Source organism: Chamaea fasciata, unplaced genomic scaffold (assembly GCF_029207755.1).
Source record: "Chamaea fasciata isolate MVZ Bird 193981 ecotype frontalis unplaced genomic scaffold, bChaFas1.0.hap1 SCAF_27, whole genome shotgun sequence".
NCBI classification, from domain to species: domain Eukaryota; kingdom Metazoa; phylum Chordata; class Aves; order Passeriformes; family Sylviidae; genus Chamaea; species Chamaea fasciata.
In genome coordinates, this window is record NW_027094112.1 from 3,565,023 (window position 1) to 3,581,703 (window position 16,681).

At 62.5% G+C, this 16,681-nt stretch overlaps 2 protein-coding genes across 4 annotated transcripts; one reads left to right on the forward strand and one right to left on the reverse strand.

Moving 5' to 3' along the window:
* Nucleotides 1-4,821: 4,821 nt before the first annotated feature.
* HAP1 (huntingtin associated protein 1) lies at nucleotides 4,822-11,931 on the forward strand. 3 transcript variants are annotated; one of them, XM_066205194.1, is made up of 15 exons: nucleotides 4,822-4,973; nucleotides 6,826-6,902; nucleotides 7,014-7,130; nucleotides 7,242-7,342; nucleotides 7,589-7,697; nucleotides 7,833-7,911; nucleotides 8,022-8,152; nucleotides 8,244-8,318; nucleotides 8,414-8,551; nucleotides 8,630-8,697; nucleotides 8,775-8,942; nucleotides 9,139-9,455; nucleotides 9,542-9,760; nucleotides 10,211-10,313; nucleotides 11,084-11,931. In XM_066205194.1, the coding sequence occupies exons 1-15, from the start codon at nucleotides 4,877-4,879 to the stop codon at nucleotides 11,436-11,438; spliced, it is 2,154 nt and encodes a 717-aa protein (XP_066061291.1). In that variant the 5' UTR covers nucleotides 4,822-4,876; the 3' UTR covers nucleotides 11,439-11,931. The 3 variants fall into 3 exon arrangements, with proteins under 3 accessions (XP_066061291.1, XP_066061292.1, XP_066061293.1); XM_066205195.1 differs by having other exon boundaries at nucleotides 9,142-9,455; XM_066205196.1 differs by lacking the exon at nucleotides 10,211-10,313 and having other exon boundaries at nucleotides 11,084-11,218.
* Nucleotides 11,932-12,057: 126 nt separating this feature from the next.
* On the reverse strand, nucleotides 12,058-13,287 carry LOC136301941 (gastrin/cholecystokinin-like peptide). The gene is made up of 3 exons (XM_066205197.1): nucleotides 13,237-13,287; nucleotides 12,506-12,723; nucleotides 12,058-12,421 (listed from the first exon to the last, which is right to left on the reverse strand). The coding sequence occupies exons 2-3, from the start codon at nucleotides 12,708-12,710 to the stop codon at nucleotides 12,297-12,299; spliced, it is 330 nt and encodes a 109-aa protein (XP_066061294.1). The 5' UTR covers nucleotides 12,711-12,723; nucleotides 13,237-13,287; the 3' UTR covers nucleotides 12,058-12,296.
* Between the last annotated feature and the right edge of the window lie 3,394 nt (nucleotides 13,288-16,681).

The window sequence follows — 16,681 nt, forward strand, 5'->3', positions numbered from 1 at the left end:
GCCGCAGCCCAGGGAGATTTTCCCTCGCCTCTCCCCTTCTCACGGGGCTCGGCCGCCTCTCGGGAGGTGCCCGGGCGGGAGGCATTGGGCAGGGCAGGGAGCAGCAGGCGCGAGTCTGAACAGGTACCTGGGGCGGCCTGAGCCGGGCCCCTGCTCCTCCTGGCCCGGGTCCCACCGGTGCCCTGGACCACCGTCCTGCTCTCGCCCAGCTCCCATGGGGCAGGTCCCCGGGTCATCGGCAGCCGAACGCTGGTGGAGGGGGGACAGTGGGGTCCGGGGTCAGTGGGAGCGGGGGGCGATGGCAGCAGCGGGAGATGAGAGCTGCTCGGCACGTGTCTGAACAAGGCTCCCCCGGGGAGAGTGAACGTACGAGCAGGAGCTGGGCCAAAAGCAGACGCAGGGCCCTGGCAGCCCCGGCTGAGCTGACTCACCGGCCGGGCTCCCTCCCCTGAGCCAGCGGCAGCGCGGCACCTCCACACGGTGGGTCCCTTTCCTTCTCCGGGGAGGAGGGTCTGAGGGCTTGGGGAGCTGTTTGGGCGTAGGACTGGGCCCCGAGGTCTGGTGGTCCCGGTGCCATGGGGCTGAGGATTGGGGAAGGCTGTGGGTGTGCTTTAGGGTCTGCATGTTGTCTCGTGCCATCCCTGTGTGCTAGGGGGGAGCGGGGTGGCCTGGTCGGGGCACTGTGCATGTGGCAGCGACCCTGAGCAAGTGCAGAGAGAGGGCACCAGTGCCCTGACATGAGCCTGCAGCTGGGAACGAGGGGGTGTTTGTGCCACAGCCCCACAATGGTGGAGGTGGGAACAGGGGTGGACATAGGGCAGGGGGCTTGCGCAGAGGATCCTGCCCTGCAGGGCAGAGGGGCAGCAGTGCCAGCAGTGGCTGCAGCCCGAGCCGGAGCCATTGGAGGTGTCTGGAGAGCAGGGATATGCTGGATTTATGGCCCGTCTCATGATGTGTTTATGGTTCAGATGGGGCAGCCGCAGATGCTGCCCAGCCCAGCCCAGCCCAGCCCAGCCCTGCCCTGCACAGCAGGTCTCTGCTCTGCATCCTGGTGCTGACAGGGTGGAGGCTCACAGATGGACTTTGCTCTTCGAGGTGGAGCTCCCCGGGGCTCTCCCTGGCACTGCTGCCATGTCTGCCCACTGCCGGGCAGCTCGACAGCACCTTCCCTGTTCGCTCCACAGGCAGTGACCCAGCAGGGACCCCGTGGGGGAAGCGGGTCCTGTCCTGTCCTGTCCGGTCCTGTCCGGCCCTGGCGCTGCTTTGGTGCTGAGCCCTCCACGTCACGTAGCAGCCACCGCAGAGCAGGTACGCTGACCCCTTGCCTCTGCCAAACCTGCCCCATTTTCAGGGTTGGAACTGAGCTGGAGTCTGTTTCCACAGCTCTCCTCTCCTCATCGGCAGGGAGCAGGGGACACCTGGGCCCTGCCTATGCCGTCCAGCCCCTGGGCTGGCAGGTGTTGCCTCCAGGAGGTTGTTTGTCCTTCTGGCAGGATGCTGAGGGATATGGGGGTTCAGGACGTGTCCCTGGTCCCTGGAGCATCACCTGAACAGCTCCTTCCCCCCAGGCAGGGACTGGAGAAGGGACTCCGCTGCCTGCCAGTGCCACTCCAGGGATCCAGGGCAGACGGTGCCTCTCCCCATGGCAGCCAGGCCCCCATGTAACTCCAGCCAAACTGGACACTCCGGTCCCACGAGAGACCCTTCCCAGCCAGAGCCCACCCACCTGCCACCTCCAGCCCAGCCAGGACTCACCTGTCACCGTCTGTCCCCACACCAACCCAGTGTCCCACTGGTCAGAGACGGGCACACACCGCGATGCTGCGACCATCACTGGTGGGTAGAGCTGAGGGTGCCAGTGGGTCCCCTGGGCGAACTGGAGTGAGGGGCGTGAGGAGCTGGGTCTACTTTGGGCTGTTCCTTCATCCTGTCCCCATTTTGTGGCCGGAGATGAACCATTGTCCCAGCATCCTTCACCGTACGCCTCATCCCACCCCCGCTGTCCCCAGCGCCGCTCGGCCGGGCAGAGCGTGGCCAGGAGATGGCAGCAGGACCCTGCCCGCAGACAGCGGGGCGGTGAGGGGGGAGCAGGACAGAGCTGGGGAAGGGTCCCCGAGTGCCACCCTGCGGGGGACCCCCTAATCCCTACACTAGCAGCTCTGGGGACAGACCCAGCTGGTGGCACCAGCCCCAAACTCCTTGGGGACAGAGTGGGCTGAGGGGTGCAGGAGGTACTCACCTGTCACAGCCCCCTGTGCAGCCCACTCTCCCCATATGCCCCCCACCTTGGGCTGACACCGTGTCCCTCTGTCCTCAGAGCTGTGCAGTGAGGATGTCCCCGAGGTGGAGCTCATCAGCCTGCTGGGCGAGCAGCTGCCTCGCTACACGCTGCGGGCTGACACCGTGTTTGGCTACGACCACGGCGACTGGCTGCGAGCCCCCCTCAGCCCCCCGCAGCCCGTAGCCCCCCTCACACCCCAGCAGATAGAGGAGACCCTGCAGTATTTCCGTGAGTGTCCGTGGGCGGTGGGGTTGTGGGGGGTGGTGGGCACGGGCGCAGTGTCTGCTCGAGGTGGTGACGGGGTGGACAGCCTGGGAGCTAATCACCGCTAATGAGATTGATGGGCTGGATTTCCTCACCCAGAACATCCCGGGCTAATTCTGGGAGCAGCTTCTGCTGAGCCAAGCCGGATGCTGGGAGAGAGCCCCCTGTTTTCCTGGGACCCCCGGTATGTCCCTGCTCTCCTGTGCCGTAGCTCACAGGGGTGGGACACTGGTGGGGCTGGCAGAAGGTGTGCCAGTGAATCCCAGGGCGGCTGCTCCCCCAAACGTGTCAGCCTGGAGTGGAGCTCAGGGCCCTGCTGCCAGTGAAGCCCCCAGAGCTGTGGGGATCCCAGGGGAAGATCCCTGCAGCCCCCATGGCCAGGCAGGGGCAATGCCCACGGCACTGTGACGTGGCCCATTCCTGGTGCGAGGTCAGGGTTCAGCGGGGGGCACAGACGGATTATCTCTGCTTTGTTTCTGCCTCTGGCCTGCGTGTGGCAGGGGCAGGATTAGAGCAAGGGGCTGGGGGATGGATGTGGGGCAGTGGGAGACAGATGGGGCTGAGGCCTCCACCTGCTCACGCCAGGCTGGGCTGCGGGTAAACCCTCACCATGCCTTGCCTGTGCTTGCAGCCTTCCCCTTCTGGCTGCTCCCCTCTCTGTTCAGCAGGTGGTGAGGTGCACACCCCACCATCAGCACTGCCCCCTGCAGTGACAGCACAAGGGACTGAGCCCCAAACCCCGTCTCTGTGCCATAGGGTAGGGAGCATGCAGCACCCCAGCACCCCAGCCCTGCTCCATGGGGCCAGTGGTTCTCAGTCCCAGACTTCTGCAAGTCACAGATACCCACGCCTCCAGTGCCACTGGCATGTGCTGGTGTGGAGGGGGGCCCATGGCGTCATTCCTTTACTCAAACCTTTAAGCTGCCGTCAGAAATAGCCCCCTGTAATCTGCTTGCACAGGCACAGGGAACCTGCCCAGAGGAGCAAATCCTGGGACAGGGGATTAGGGAGAAGCAGCTCCAGCCTGTCCATGCTGAGACGCGTGCTTGAGTCCTTGGGGTCCCTGGAGGGTGGGTGCCCAGTTGGTGGTGCTGGCTGTGTCCCAGACCTTACCAAGGGAAACACCAGTCTGAGGAGGAGGGAGAGGCTGGGACAGAGGGTACCTGCTCCAGTCCTCACTCCAGAGGAGACTGGTGGTTACAGCAGGATGTACTTGGGGTCAGGATCCCAGTGGGTAGGAGTCAAGCAGGCAAAGGTGTGCAGTGCGAGGGGCAGCTTCAGGCTGCATCCATTCACTGATTGTTTGGGTGCTGACAAGGAAGGACATTGGGGCAGGTGACGAGGACAGAGCACGTTGGCATTTCCAGCATCACGCCCACGCGGCCTGTGCTACGTGCCTGCCAGCTCCTCCATAATTCAGCACACCATGATTTATTCAGTTTTCCTGCTTCTGTGCTGCTTCTGCACCAGTGTAGTTGTGGGGATGGGAGGGTGCCAGCCAGGGAGTGTGGGGCATCCTGGGTGGGGCACGGAGGGGGCCAGCCTCATGCCAGCCCATGCTTGGATGCAGGGTTGGTGTATGGGGAGGCTGGAGTGGGATGGAAAAGCCCCCGGCAGGTCCCAGCACTGCAATGGGCACTGAAGGTGCAGGGTTTGTGATGCTGGTGATGATGGGGGGTCCAGCCCTGAGGTGGCAGAGCAGGGGTGGCCAGAAAAATGTACTCTGACCCCTCTGGGGACCCCAGCCCTGCACGGTCATGGCTTTGCATGAAGGGCCCAAAACCTCTCCCAGTCCTTCCCAAGGGGCAGAAGCTGCTGTCTGTGTATGACCCATAGCATCAACACTGCTGAGTTGTTGCTCAGGGACCCCCAGTGTCCCCTCAGCAGTCATCACCACCCGTGGGGGCCTGTGTGCTCAGACTCCCCGGGCTCTGAGTTGGGACAAGAGGTGGGATGCCTGCACCAACCCCCAGGGCTGAGCAGGATTGTCCTGACGGGTTCTTTAACAAGGAGCCCGGTCCTAGGGTGCCTTATGGGGATCGTGTCCCCGGGGAGGCCCGGAAAAACGGGGCGAATGGGCACTCCCGGGCAGCCTCTGGCACCCCCCGACCCCCGCATCGCCCCCGTTCTGCTCCCGTCCGGCCCCGCCCCCGGCCCGGCCCCAGCCCCGGCCCCGCCGCCGGGGGATGCGCCGGGCAGGTGCGCGGGGACGGGGCGATCCTATAAATAGGGGCGGGAGCGGCCGCGGCGGCTCCGCTCAGCGTGGCGGGGCTGGGCTGGGCACGGCAGGGTGGGCACAGCGGGCTGCGCGGCTGCGGTGGGCTCGGCACGATGGAGATCTGGAGCAGCCCCACCGCATACGATGAGTTGAACGGGAACGCGGAGCGCGGCGGCGGCGCGGACCCCATCGCCCGGGAGCTGGAGGAAGGTGAGGGCGGCCCGGGTGGTCCCGCCCCGGGGATGGGGATGCGGCTGCAGCAAGGCTGGGCTTTCCCCGGGGTCGGTCTGGAGCGGCGAGGGCAGGGGTCTCCCCGGGGCCGGGGCTGGTCCGGAGCGGTCAGGGCCGGGGTCTTCCCTCGGGAGGTGCCGTCTGCGCCCCACCTGTGCGTTCCCTCAATCCCGGTGTCCCTCGCCACCCTCTGGCCTGGCGTTGCCGCCGCACGGTCCCTCGGGGACCCCCAGGGTCACCCCGACCCTAAGGGGACCTGTTCCCCATGCTGGGGGCGGCGGGGAGAGGGGCCCTGCCGGGTCTGCGTGTGCCCGTGGGGAAGGTCGTCCCTCCTCCCGTGGGAATGGGGTCCTCCCCTCCCGCATCCCGCCGGATCGGGCCCGGAGATGGATGTTTACATGTTTGCCAGCGCTGCAGCCCCCGTCTCCCAGGGCCAGCCGCTCGCTCCAACCGTAACGATGCTCATGCTCTAATTATTTCCAATTAATGGCTCAGGGGCCTGACGAGGTGCAGTTGGGGACCCCCGCGGGGAGCGGGTCCTGTCGGGGTGCAGAGAGGGGGGTGAGGCTGGGGCTGGGGTTGGCCCTTCTTCCCACGGACGTGTTTGGGGTACGTGCCCTCTGGGGCGTGGGGCAGCACCCGGGGCAGTGAGAACTGGACGGGACCGGGGTGGCGAGTGGGGGCATTGCCATGACAACACACTCACCATTACACAACCCCAGCTGGGGAGGCCTAATGGGATTTGTGTGGCTGAGCTTCCCCGTTAACCCACTTCGTCCGCACGACTCGGGGGTGGCTGTGCCTGGCTACGCGGGTGGGGGCCCTGAGGGCAAGCCAGCGCTGCTCCGCCAGGGGAAACTGAGGCACACACCCTCGGCGCAGCAGAGCATCAGAAAGGGCATCGGGAGCGGTGTGTGCTGTGGGCAGGGTGCGGAGTACAGGCAGGTCCCGGGCTGTGAGCAGGGTCTGGGGTGCGGGCAGGGCTCGGGGCTTTGCGCCTGCTCCCGGCTCCCTCCGACCGCACGGCTCCAGCGCCGCCGTCTGGGTGCGTGCCCGGAGCCGCCTGGCAGCGCCTGCGGCCGCAGTTGGCAGGATCCGTACCGGGGGACCGACGTCTCTATGCTTGCACCTCCTCTCCCTGCCAGAGACCCAGAGAGCAGCGCGGGGAGGCAGAGCTGTAGCTGGGGCCCGGCTGACGCTGTGGTGTTGCGAGGTGGGCAGCTGCCCGTCCCCGCAGCGTCCTGTCCGCAGCTGCCTCTGTGGGGGTTGTTGTGTAGTGCAGCTGGAGGGGCATCGGGTGGGTGCGGGCTGCAGCATCCCCTCCCCCAGAGAGAAACTAGGGCAGGGGGGGATCTGGGGGAGGGGGCTGGGGACAGATTGGAGGGGACGCCGCCTGTGAGCCCGGGTCGGCACGGTGCCACCCACAGCTATTTATACTGGAGCTCCAGCCTGCTTTCTGCTGGAGATGTCACCTCTGATCCTGTCTCTGCTGCTGCCCTTCCCCGTCCCCCCTCTCTGTCTGTGAGTCCTGCAGTGGGGCTGGCACTGTGTCTGTGCTGAGGTCATGGGGTCAGTGAGGGGGCCCAGCATTTTTCTCGCCACCCCAAGGTGCAGGCAGGGTTGGGGGCAGGTGTGTGTCCCCTGTTTCCCATGATGCTGTCACAGCTGTGGGGATCCCTGCCTGCCTCTGCCTGGCACTGCGTGAGGTGCCACCCAGCAGACAAAAGGTCTTTTTTAGAGACCAGCCTGGGGCAACCTTGGGGGACAGTGCTGAGCCCCCGGGTCAGTGTTCCCACAGTGTGGGGGTTCACCTTCTGGCCCTCTCCCCCAGTCCTGTGTGCTGAGCGGGTGGTCAGGATCACGAAGACCTACCACGATATTGACGCCGTCACCAACCTGCTGGATGAGGTACGTTGGAGATCCTACCTGTATGAGGGCTGGTGGGACCCTGGCGACACGGGGGTAGGTGAGGACTGGGGAAGGGATGAATCCCAGCTGAGGCAGACCTGCCCCTTGCAGAAAGAGCGGGACCTGGAGTTAGCAGCACGCATTGGGCAGTCCCTGTTGAAGCAGAACCGGAGCCTGACTGAACGCAATGAGCTCCTGGAGGAGCAGCTGGAATTGGCCAAAGAGGAGGTAACTGGGCAGGACCTCCTGGGCACAGGTGTGGGCAGTGGGCCCCAGCTGTGGGCCCCTGGGGGCAGCGGTGGGCCCCGGGCCGTGTCCTGAAGCACTTTGTCTCTCCAGATTGCGCAGCTGCGCCATGAGGTCTCCATGCGGGATGACCTTCTCCACTTCTACACCACCACAACGGAGGAGAGCGAGCCCACCACCACCACCTCCACACCGTGAGTGGGAGTCCCTGTCCTGCCACTCACTTGGGGCAGAACTGCCCCTGTGGGTTGGGCAGGAGCCATCACCATCCCTAGGGTAGCACTGGCCACACTCTCTTCCCTCCCTTGGTGGCCATGGGTCCAACCCCACAGAATTAGGTCACTGCAGATGCCTGGGAGCTCGGGGAGTGGGCAGGGTGTGAGGGGGCAGCCCCATCCCACCTGCACTGCGGGTGCTCAGGCCATCCCCGCTGTCCCCAGGCTGCGCAGGCACGAGTCCTCGCTGTCCTTGCAGCAGTACTTCCAGTACGACACCTTGCAGCAGAAACTCAAGTGCCTGGAGGAGGAGAACCAGAAGCTCCGTATGGAGGTGAGCAGAGCCAGCTGGAGGATGCCCTTCAGTGCCCACCTATGCCCTGCTCTCTATGGGGGGACCCGAGCTGCCCCCTCAGGGAGACAGGAGGTCCTGGCTGTCATACTCAACCCCCCCAACCGTCTCCCCCAGGCCACCAACATCGCCACAGAGACCTGTCAGTATGAGGACCAGGAGCAGCAGCTGATGTTTGACTGCGTGGAGCAGTTTTGTACGTAGGGCTCAGGGGTCTGCAGGCACTGCCCAGCAGGCACTGCCCAGCTGCGTGGGCTGGGGCTGGGGACTGTGCCCCTGCGGTGACAGACCCCGGCCCTCCCGCAGCCGAAGCGAGCCAGCAGGTCGTTCACCTGTCGGAGGAGCTGGCGCACAAGGCGGAGAACGAGGCCCGGCAGCAGGAGGAGATCACGCAGCTCCTGGCGCAGGTCGCGGACCTGCAGCAGAAGTGTCGCACGGTGAGGGTCCCCTGCCCTTGCCGGAGGGAGGGGGGTGTGGGCGCAGCACCCTGACCTGGCCGCTCCCTGACCTGGCCGCTCCCGCCCGCAGTACGGCTCCGAGGTGGAGGAGCTCCAGCAGCACCTGACCGCGGCCAAGGAGGTGCAGCAGCAGCTCCGGATGGAGGTGAGCCCGGGGAAAGCCGCGAGCGCCCGGCCTGGTGGGGGATCCTGCCCCGCTGCCCCCGGGGCCGTGCTCCAGCTGTGCCCGTGTCCTCGCAGCTGCGGGATCTGCAGGAGAAGTACGCGGAGTGCGGCGGGATGCTGCAGGAGGCCCAGGAGGAGGTGAAGAGCCTGCGGAGCCGCAGCCTGCCCAACAGCACCGTCAGCCGCTATAGCGCGGCCAGTCTCCTGCCCGTGGTGAGCGCGGGGGGCCGGGCGGCCGGGTGGGAGTCCCCGCTCTCCTCTCTACTGACACAGCCTACCCCCCATCCCCAGGACTCGCTGGCAGCCGAGATCAAGGGGATGATGAGGAAGAGGACAGACAGCTCCTCCTCAGACTACAAGTGAGCGCTGCCGTCGGTGGCTCGGGCTGTGCCGTGGGGCGAGGTCCGGCCCATCCTGACCTGCTTCCCTCCCACAGGAGCTACCAGCGCGTCTTCGAGACGGTGAAGGCCGTGAACCAGGCAGCCAAAGCCCGGTCTTGCTCTGAGTCTCCCCACCACGTTCCAGGCTCCAAGCAGGTGTCCGCTGCCCACTCTGGGGGGGCCAGCACTCCCCACACTGGCTGCCCCGGCTCGGAGGACGCCCAGTGAGTGTTGGGGTGGGGGGAGATGGGGCCGGGTGGGACAGCGGCTGCTCCTGCACAGGAGCTGGGCTGCCGGTGACCTGCTGCTCACAGCGGAGCAGGGAACAGCCTCGGGCAGGGAGGGCAGGGTCTGGCCGGGCACAGCCTGAGGTGCAGTGTAGGACTGCAGCTCCGGGCACCCTAACGCTGTGGCCGCCAGCAGGGCCGAGGGGGCCGGCGAGGACTCCCGGGCAGCCCCGGGCCAGCAGGACCTGGAGGCGGCGGTGCAGCGGCTGTCGGTGCGGCAGCAGAGCCACGTCTCCGAGGAGCGCTCCTTCTTCGAGGCCGAACGGGAACGCAAGCTCTGGCGGCTGAGAGATGGGGCGAGCTCCAGTGGCTTCCTCACCCCCGAGGGCAGCGTCGTCTCCACTGGGACCAGCTACTCGGGGGGCTCGGAGCTCACTGCTGCCTCCAGCTTCTCCCTCGGCTCCCTCACCTACTTACCCGACAAACTGCAGATTGTGAAGCCACTGGAAGGTGAGGGGCAGAGGGGACGCAGAGCTACAGGTGCTCTGAGGGTCCAACACCCCCACCTGAGTTTCCCCCTTCTGCGTCCCCCCCAGGCTCTGTGACACTCCATCACTGGCAGCAGCTGGCACAGCCCAACCTGGGTGGGATCCTGGTGCCCCGTCCCGGGGTGCTCACCAAAGACTTCAGGCAGCTGGACATAGACCTGGAGGAGGTGTACAGTCTCAATGACCTGGAGGAGGATGATGTGGACACCAGCTCCTTCCAGCTGCTCCCTACCTCAACACCCGCCAAAGCCAAGGAGCGCCCCAGGGGTGAGCGCGGGGTGAGGGGACGGAGGGGACGCAGTCCCCGGGATGCCCCTGTCCTGTCTAGGCTGCTCCTGGCCTCCCCCCGTGCTCTCCCTTCTTGCAGCAGCCTATCCCCGCCACCCACCTGTCCCCACGGGGATGCTCCGCCTGCAGCCGCGCAAGGGCCATTCTCGAGCCGCTGCCCCGGGGGGATGAGCCCTCGCCATCACCGCGGCGAGCCCCTGCTGCCCCCCGGCTGCCTGGAAGGGGCTGGTCTGGGACAGACCGCATCTCCTGGTCCCAGCTGTGCTGGCTGCCCGCTCTGAGCAGGCATCAGACACAGCTGCTGCTGGAGCTGTGCCCCGTGCACGGAGCTTCTAGCCCAGCTTTGGCCGTCCTGCCTGCTTCTCTGCCGTGCCTTCCACCTGTGTCCTGCCCCCCTCCCATTGACCCCTTGTCTCCTGTCCCTTCCAGTGTTCCTCTCTGTTAACAACCTCCCCCAGACCCCGTCTACCTTCACCATCACCACCTGCCACATCCTCCACCCCACCACTGCGATCACCAAGGTGACACCCAGGTAAGGCAGGTGACACCCCGGCCACCTGCGCTGCCTGCCCCGGCCCCGCTGTGCCCCCCGAGCTCTCTCCTCCTCCCCTATGCCTGGCTCCCTGCAGCTCGAGGGAGTGGCAGGCCGGGGGCCACCTGCAGCCCCTGATACTCTGAGAGATGCCAGCACTAGAAATATCCCCAAATCTGGCTGTGTGCCCGGGGCTGGCACCCCGCTGGGGGCTGCGACTGGCCCCTCTCCTCTGCACTGCAGCGCCCTGATGGATGGAGGGCCTTCCTTGGGTGGTGGGCTCGCCCAGGGGAGCAGCACCCCCGGGCAAGGAGCAGCGAGTGCTCCTGGCACTCCAGGAAACCAACACAGCTTGCCTCCCTCCACGCTTGGGCAGCAGCCAGGAACTTTTCCCAGCCGGGTGTTGGGGCTGTCCCTTCCTTAATGAGCACCAGTAATTAGCCCTGATGAGCCCCCACAGGGTTCGTTGGGAGTTGGTTCAAGCTGGAGTTCACTGCTTGACAAAACCCTGGTGTCTGGAAATTTTTTGTGGAGCAGTGACTGTGTCCCAATCTCCTGGCTGCCGAGGAGCAGCCCCCAGCACTCCTCTGTGAGCTTTGGGGGGGACTTGAGCAGTTTGCAGCACGGGGGTCTCCGACAGCCCAAGGCTCTTTAGGTGAAGGAGGACAGGGGCTCCTGCTCTGCCCACAACCCTGCCTGGCCCCTTCAGCAGTATCCCTCAGGACAGGGCCCCCAGCTGATCCCCGTTTCTGCTCTCTCTTCCCCTCCAGTCTGTATCATGCCATCATGCCTTCTTGTGGGCCCTTTGAGGGGCTGAGCCTCAGCAGCCCCTCACCAGAACAGACTCCCCCCACACTGGCGCTTGGCCCTGGACCCCCGAGCACTCCCATGGGACTCTTCAGGCTCTCGCTGGGGCGAGATTTCCACTTGGCACCGCGGACTGGATCATGGTGGGCCCCCTCACTCCACTCCCAGCATTCTGAGCCACAGCCCTCCCCTGTGCCCAGGGGTCAGGATGGACCCCGACCCAGGAGCAGCATCTTCAGCTCGAACCTGGTGGAGAAGTTGCAGCGCCTGGGGCTGGACAAGGTGGTGGCCAGAGGGGCCTGGGACACCCAGAAGTGACACTGCAGCAGAGCCCCCAGGCTCAGGGTGAGACACATCCTCTTCCTCACCCATCCATGGGGAAACAGAGACAGGACAAGCTTCAGCCTCAGCTCCTCGTGCTGCCCCAGGTCCATCAGCACTCCTGGCACCAGCATGGGGGGCTTTGCCCTGGCTGCAAGGACAGAACCTGGCACTGCTTCCCATGTATGGCGGGCACAGGGGGTGCTGGCTGACCCTGTCCATGCTGGGGGCTATGGACCCTTCACAGGAGCCAGTTCCTGGCAATAAAAACTGTTCCTGCTTCTGCTGAGCCTGTCTGTGGAGCGAGGGGCAGCCTGGCCCATTTGGGGCTGTCCAGATGCTGCAGAGAAGGGTGATGCTCAGTCTGGGCCCTGGTGTGTCCTGGGGCAACTCGCTGGGGCCAGGAGGAGACTCCTGCACCCTGGGCTGGGCCCCTGGCCAGCACCTGGACCGGACTGGCTTTTAACGGGAATGGTGGTTTAACTCTTTCCTGCCCACTGAATAGCAATAGTAGCAGCACCCACAGCTTGGGATGTTTCTGGGGGTGCATCTGTTGCTCCCCCCAGATGTGTCCCTCCCTCTAAGCTGTGCCCCATCCCCTGGCAAATAAATGTGAATTCACAGAGTAGCTCGTGTGTGCTGTGTCTGCTGCCACGTTCTGTGTTTGCTGCCGGGTGCAGTTCAGTGTCTCCCCTGCGTGTCCCTCTGGGGCTGGGGGCAAATCCCCTCTGCCCACCCTCCCAGGCTCTCCCCAGCACAGCCAGGAGAGCAGAGGCCATAGTGCCAGAGTTTTATTGTGGGAAAGGACATGCACTGAGTGTGTCAGTGCTCTGCAGGGCCAGTCCAGCCCAGCAGCTACACAGCACCAGCCTCATCCTCAACACTGCGGCGGCCAAAGTCCATCCAGTCGGGGTAGTAGTGGTCGTGCAAAGCCTCCATCCCCTCGTCCTCATGCATAAAGGCCTTGTGCTCGTTCAGCTCTGCCAGGGCAAAGGCAGCAGTTAGAGCTGGGACAGGGGCCAGGCTGTGTCCCCTGAGGGTTGCCCACCCTGAGCTCCCAGTACCTGTGAGGATGTGGGGCAGGAACTGGGACAAGCGGTGCTGCTGCTCCTGGGACAGGTACTCGGGCCAGTCCCGCCGGACCAGGCTGGGGGGGTGCTGGTGGGGGTTCCCCACGGCACCTGGTGCATCTGCTGCTGGCCGGGGCAGGCACAGGCAGGCGGCCACTGCCAGGGCGAGGATGAGACCGAGGCACAGCGGCACCTTCATGGCTGTGGAGAGACTGAGCAGGGGTGGGGAGGTGGGGGAGCTGCAGCCCCCGAACTGGGACGTGCTCAGCCTGTGGGGAGGGTGACCTGGGCACTCAGCCCCAGGCCATGGCCAGTTCACAGTCTCCTCTGTCCCCCCCTTTGGGTCCCCAAGTCCTCTCTATTTGTCCCACCTTTTCCCCAAGTGTTCTCCATCCTTCTCTCCTGGCTGGTCCCCAACTCCCCTAGAATCAGAGTTAAGGCAGAGTGATCCATAAGGATCAAGTCCCACTCCTTGCTCTGTGCAAGGATGCTGAAAACCAAAGCACATGGCTAAGAGCATCATCCAGCTCCTCCTTGAACTCAAACAGCTGCGGAGCTGGGTTTTCATCCCCAGGGCATGGCCAGGCCCCAGACCCCCTCTGTTCCTCTTAGTGGGTCTCTGAGTAGCTTTGTCCCTCCCACCTGCTCCTCAGGTTTTCTTCTCTCTCTCTCCCAGCCAGTCCTCACATCACCTGCAGACAGTACCAGAGCCCTGTGAGACTCACCTGTGGGTTCTGAGGCTCAGCAGGGTGCCCTGGTGGATGTCCGGGTGGGTCTCAGTGGGTGTCTCTCTCCAAGATCGCCCCAGCTCAGTCCTGCTTTTAAAGGCGCTGCCGGGGCTGCCACACCCCAGGGCGGCTCCACACACATCCACCCACCCCCGGGGGGGCCCTGGGGCATCTGCGTGTGTGCTCACAGACACACAGACACAGATGTACAGACACACAGACACACAGCTGTACAGCCATATCCATAAATACACATATATAGGCACATGTGTCCATACACATCGCTAGCCACACACGCACACACGTGTGTTCATGGCTGGCTGCGTATGGACACATGTGAACACAAATCCAGGCGCAGCTACCAGGGCACTGTGCCTTGGCTGCACGTTTGTACAGAGCCGTAGAGCTCTGTGTGCAGCTGAACATGCACATGCATTATTATATAATAGCCACCACACAGTATAATACACTGCAACGGTGTGTATATACATAAATACATATATATAAATAATACAGTATTATATATAAGATTTTATACAGTAGAAATTAAAGATATATATATATAATGTGTACATTTCTAATAGATAACATAGCTTATGCATCTATGTAAATGCCTCCAGGTACCCATATGTACACATGGGCACAGACTCACAGCTACAGGCAGGACACATGTGTGCGTGTGTTTTAAACAGATGATGACTACACGAGGTAATTGTATGTCATGGAGTGATGGAGGGTGTGTGGAGTGAGATGGATGGATAAGGAATACCATGACATACCTCTCTCTATATATCCACACATATATGCACATATATGTATACACATGTATGTATTTATGTATAGAAACACAGATATATGTATATATATATAAATGCTTAAAAATATACATATATATGCACACATGTTTATATACATATGTTTATATGAATGTCTATATATATGTATACACACACACACACACACACATATATATATACACATATGTATATATACCCATACACATGTTGGACTCCATGATTTTTGGAGATCTTTAATCGAAATGATTATGGGATTATGTATATATATGTATATTTGTTCACATATAGCTAAATGTGTCTAAATGTGTACATATCTAAATACACATTTATACATATATGCATATACATACATATGTATCTACGTTTATAAATAGCAATACATACGCATATATCTGTATAAACACAGACACAAGTGTACAAGGGGTTGGGGGCTGTGCAGACCTGGGGGCTGTGTCTTTGTGTGTGTGAGGCCACTCACCAGGACACAAGCCCTGGAGCAGCCCATTCTGCAGCTCTGGATCTCTCCCTGCATCCCGAGCAGCTTTGGGATGTTGTGGAAGGAGTGGGCCCTGCTCCCAGCTAGAGCCCCTGAGGATCCTTGTCTGTCCCCCATTGGATATTGATGGTTCTTGCTGCCTGTATTGACCCCCCCACCAGTGTATTTGTAGAGACCATTTGTCTCCCTCCTTCAACAAACCCCATGAATGACATCCTGGGCTGGGGCACGTCACTGTCCCGTGTCCCCCCGTGTCCCCAGCCAGCCGTGTCGGGGCTCCTCAAACACCCCTGAAACAAATGGCCTTTGGATGGCCGGAAGGCAGCAGCGCCCAGCACCCTGCGGCATCGATCGCTCGCTCCACCTAGCACGTGGCACAAGGAACAAACAAATTGTTTTCCAATTTCCGGCTTTTAATGGCTCAATCTGGACCAAATGAGCCGTCAGGGTGATGGGGACACAGTGGCCGCTCCCTCCAGGGCCACGGGCTTGGCATCACCTTGACGCAGGTTTGTTATCGGGCCTGTGGGCATTCGGGCTGAACCCTTCTCCAGGCCGAGCTGGAGGATGGCCAAGCACCCCTTGCCCCTGCCTGGCTGGGGCTAGCTGTCCTGGCAGTGGCCAAATCTGTGGGCAGCCTGGCAAGTCCAGCAGGGAGAAATCCAGGTTGGACACACTCTGACACACGAAGGGGACAGGAATTCTTGATGCACCTGCTCCCCAAGATACAGGCAGGACTGGAGGTCACTCCGAGCAATGGCCAGGGCTGGACATCATTTCCAGGCACAAGCAGGGCTGGAGGTCACCTGCCTACTCTGAGCACTTGCAGGCTTCACGTAATTGCAGCAATTTGGTTTCCAAGAGCAAAGTCTCCAGGAAAGTGGCAGTGAACTCACTGCTCCTGAGCAGCACGTGGGAGATGAGGGTCATAGCAGCAGTGGATGAAGAGCTGGGACCTGCACTGGTGGGCTGCCAGGAGCACGAGCAGGTGGCCAGGGCGGGAGCAGCCTCCCAGGACACCCCAGCCCTCCCTGCTGCAGGACAGCTGGGCTGGGGGCAATGGGAGGGAAACCCAGGGATTCCCTGGGCAGCTTTCAGCATTTCAGTGCATTTCACACTGCTCTTGTGCTGGAGGCACCTGCCAGCCCTCAGCACCACTGCTGCCCTCAACCAGTGCATTTTACTGAGATGCCATTCTTGCTTGTTGAGCTCAAGCTCAGAAAATACGAGCACTCAGTCCCTGACCCGGGTGGCAGCGCCTCTCCCTCCTCCCCAGAGCAGTTTTCGGGAAGCAGAAGTGCTGGCCCTGCCCTGGGACTTACAGGAACACAAGGAGCACAGGAGCCGGGTCAAGGGTTACAGAGCCCGGGCAGGGAATGACTCAGCACCTACCCACTCCTCGGCTTTCCCTCGGCTCCCAGTAGGAGCAGCAGAGACAGCATGAAGGGAACTTCCTGCGGTGGGCCAGAGTGGGGGGCAATCCCCAGAGCACCAAGGAACCCCCAGGGCAGGGAATGCCACCAGGCCCCTAAGCACTGAGGCTGTAGCACCGCTGGCAAGAGGAGAACGTGCTTTGGCCCCTGGGAGCGATGGAACCCACCACGCACGGGCTTTTGAAAACCGGTTTTATTTAAATAACTTTAAATACATTACAATAAAATATTAGAAATGAAACCGAAGCTGTGTTACTGCACAGGGTGTGAGACAGCAGCGCTACCCCCACAAGGCTCAGCAGCTCCAGCTACAGGGACGTTCCTTATGTTAGTCCAACATCGAGCCCTTGTCACAAGCTTAACCCATGGGACAGATCTTCCACATGCCTGGTACCTCAGGGCTCGCAGGTACCAGCACCTGAACTGCTGCCATCTGGCCTCCAGGTCACTCTTCTGTCACTTCTTCCAAGCCAGGCTTCCCCAAATCCCTCTGCCTCCAGGAGCCAGCACTGCCCAGGACGGTGCCATGTCCTGGGGCCTCACACCAGGCAGGACACGACTCCCCTCCATCAGGATGAAACTGCAGCTGGACTGAGGAGCCATTAGGACAGGCCGAGTCCCTGGGCTTAGCTGGGAACAGCTGGAACTTTTGGCTTCAGGCTGGATGGTGCCACCGCCCGCGTTACCTCTGGGAAATGAGGGACAGCCAGACGAGA

What these genes read in the sequence shown, in the direction of transcription:
- HAP1 (XM_066205194.1), top strand. Translation starts at nt 4,877, where the DNA reads ATGGAGATCTGGAGCAGCCCCACCGCATACGATGAGTTGAACGGGAAC. An exon ending in TGCAGCAGAAGTGTCGCACG is followed by an intron (nt 8,153 to 8,243) that starts GTGAGGGTCCCC and finishes TCCCGCCCGCAG; the next exon opens with TACGGCTCCGAGGTGGAGGA. An exon ending in ATCACCAAGGTGACACCCAG is followed by an intron (nt 10,314 to 11,083) that starts GTAAGGCAGGTG and finishes CTTCCCCTCCAG; the next exon opens with TCTGTATCATGCCATCATGC.
- LOC136301941 (XM_066205197.1), bottom strand. Translation starts at nt 12,710, where the DNA reads ATGAAGGTGCCGCTGTGCCTCGGTCTCATCCTCGCCCTGGCAGTGGCC. An exon ending in CCTGCCCCACATCCTCACAG is followed by an intron (nt 12,422 to 12,505) that starts GTACTGGGAGCT and finishes TTGCCCTGGCAG; the next exon opens with AGCTGAACGAGCACAAGGCC.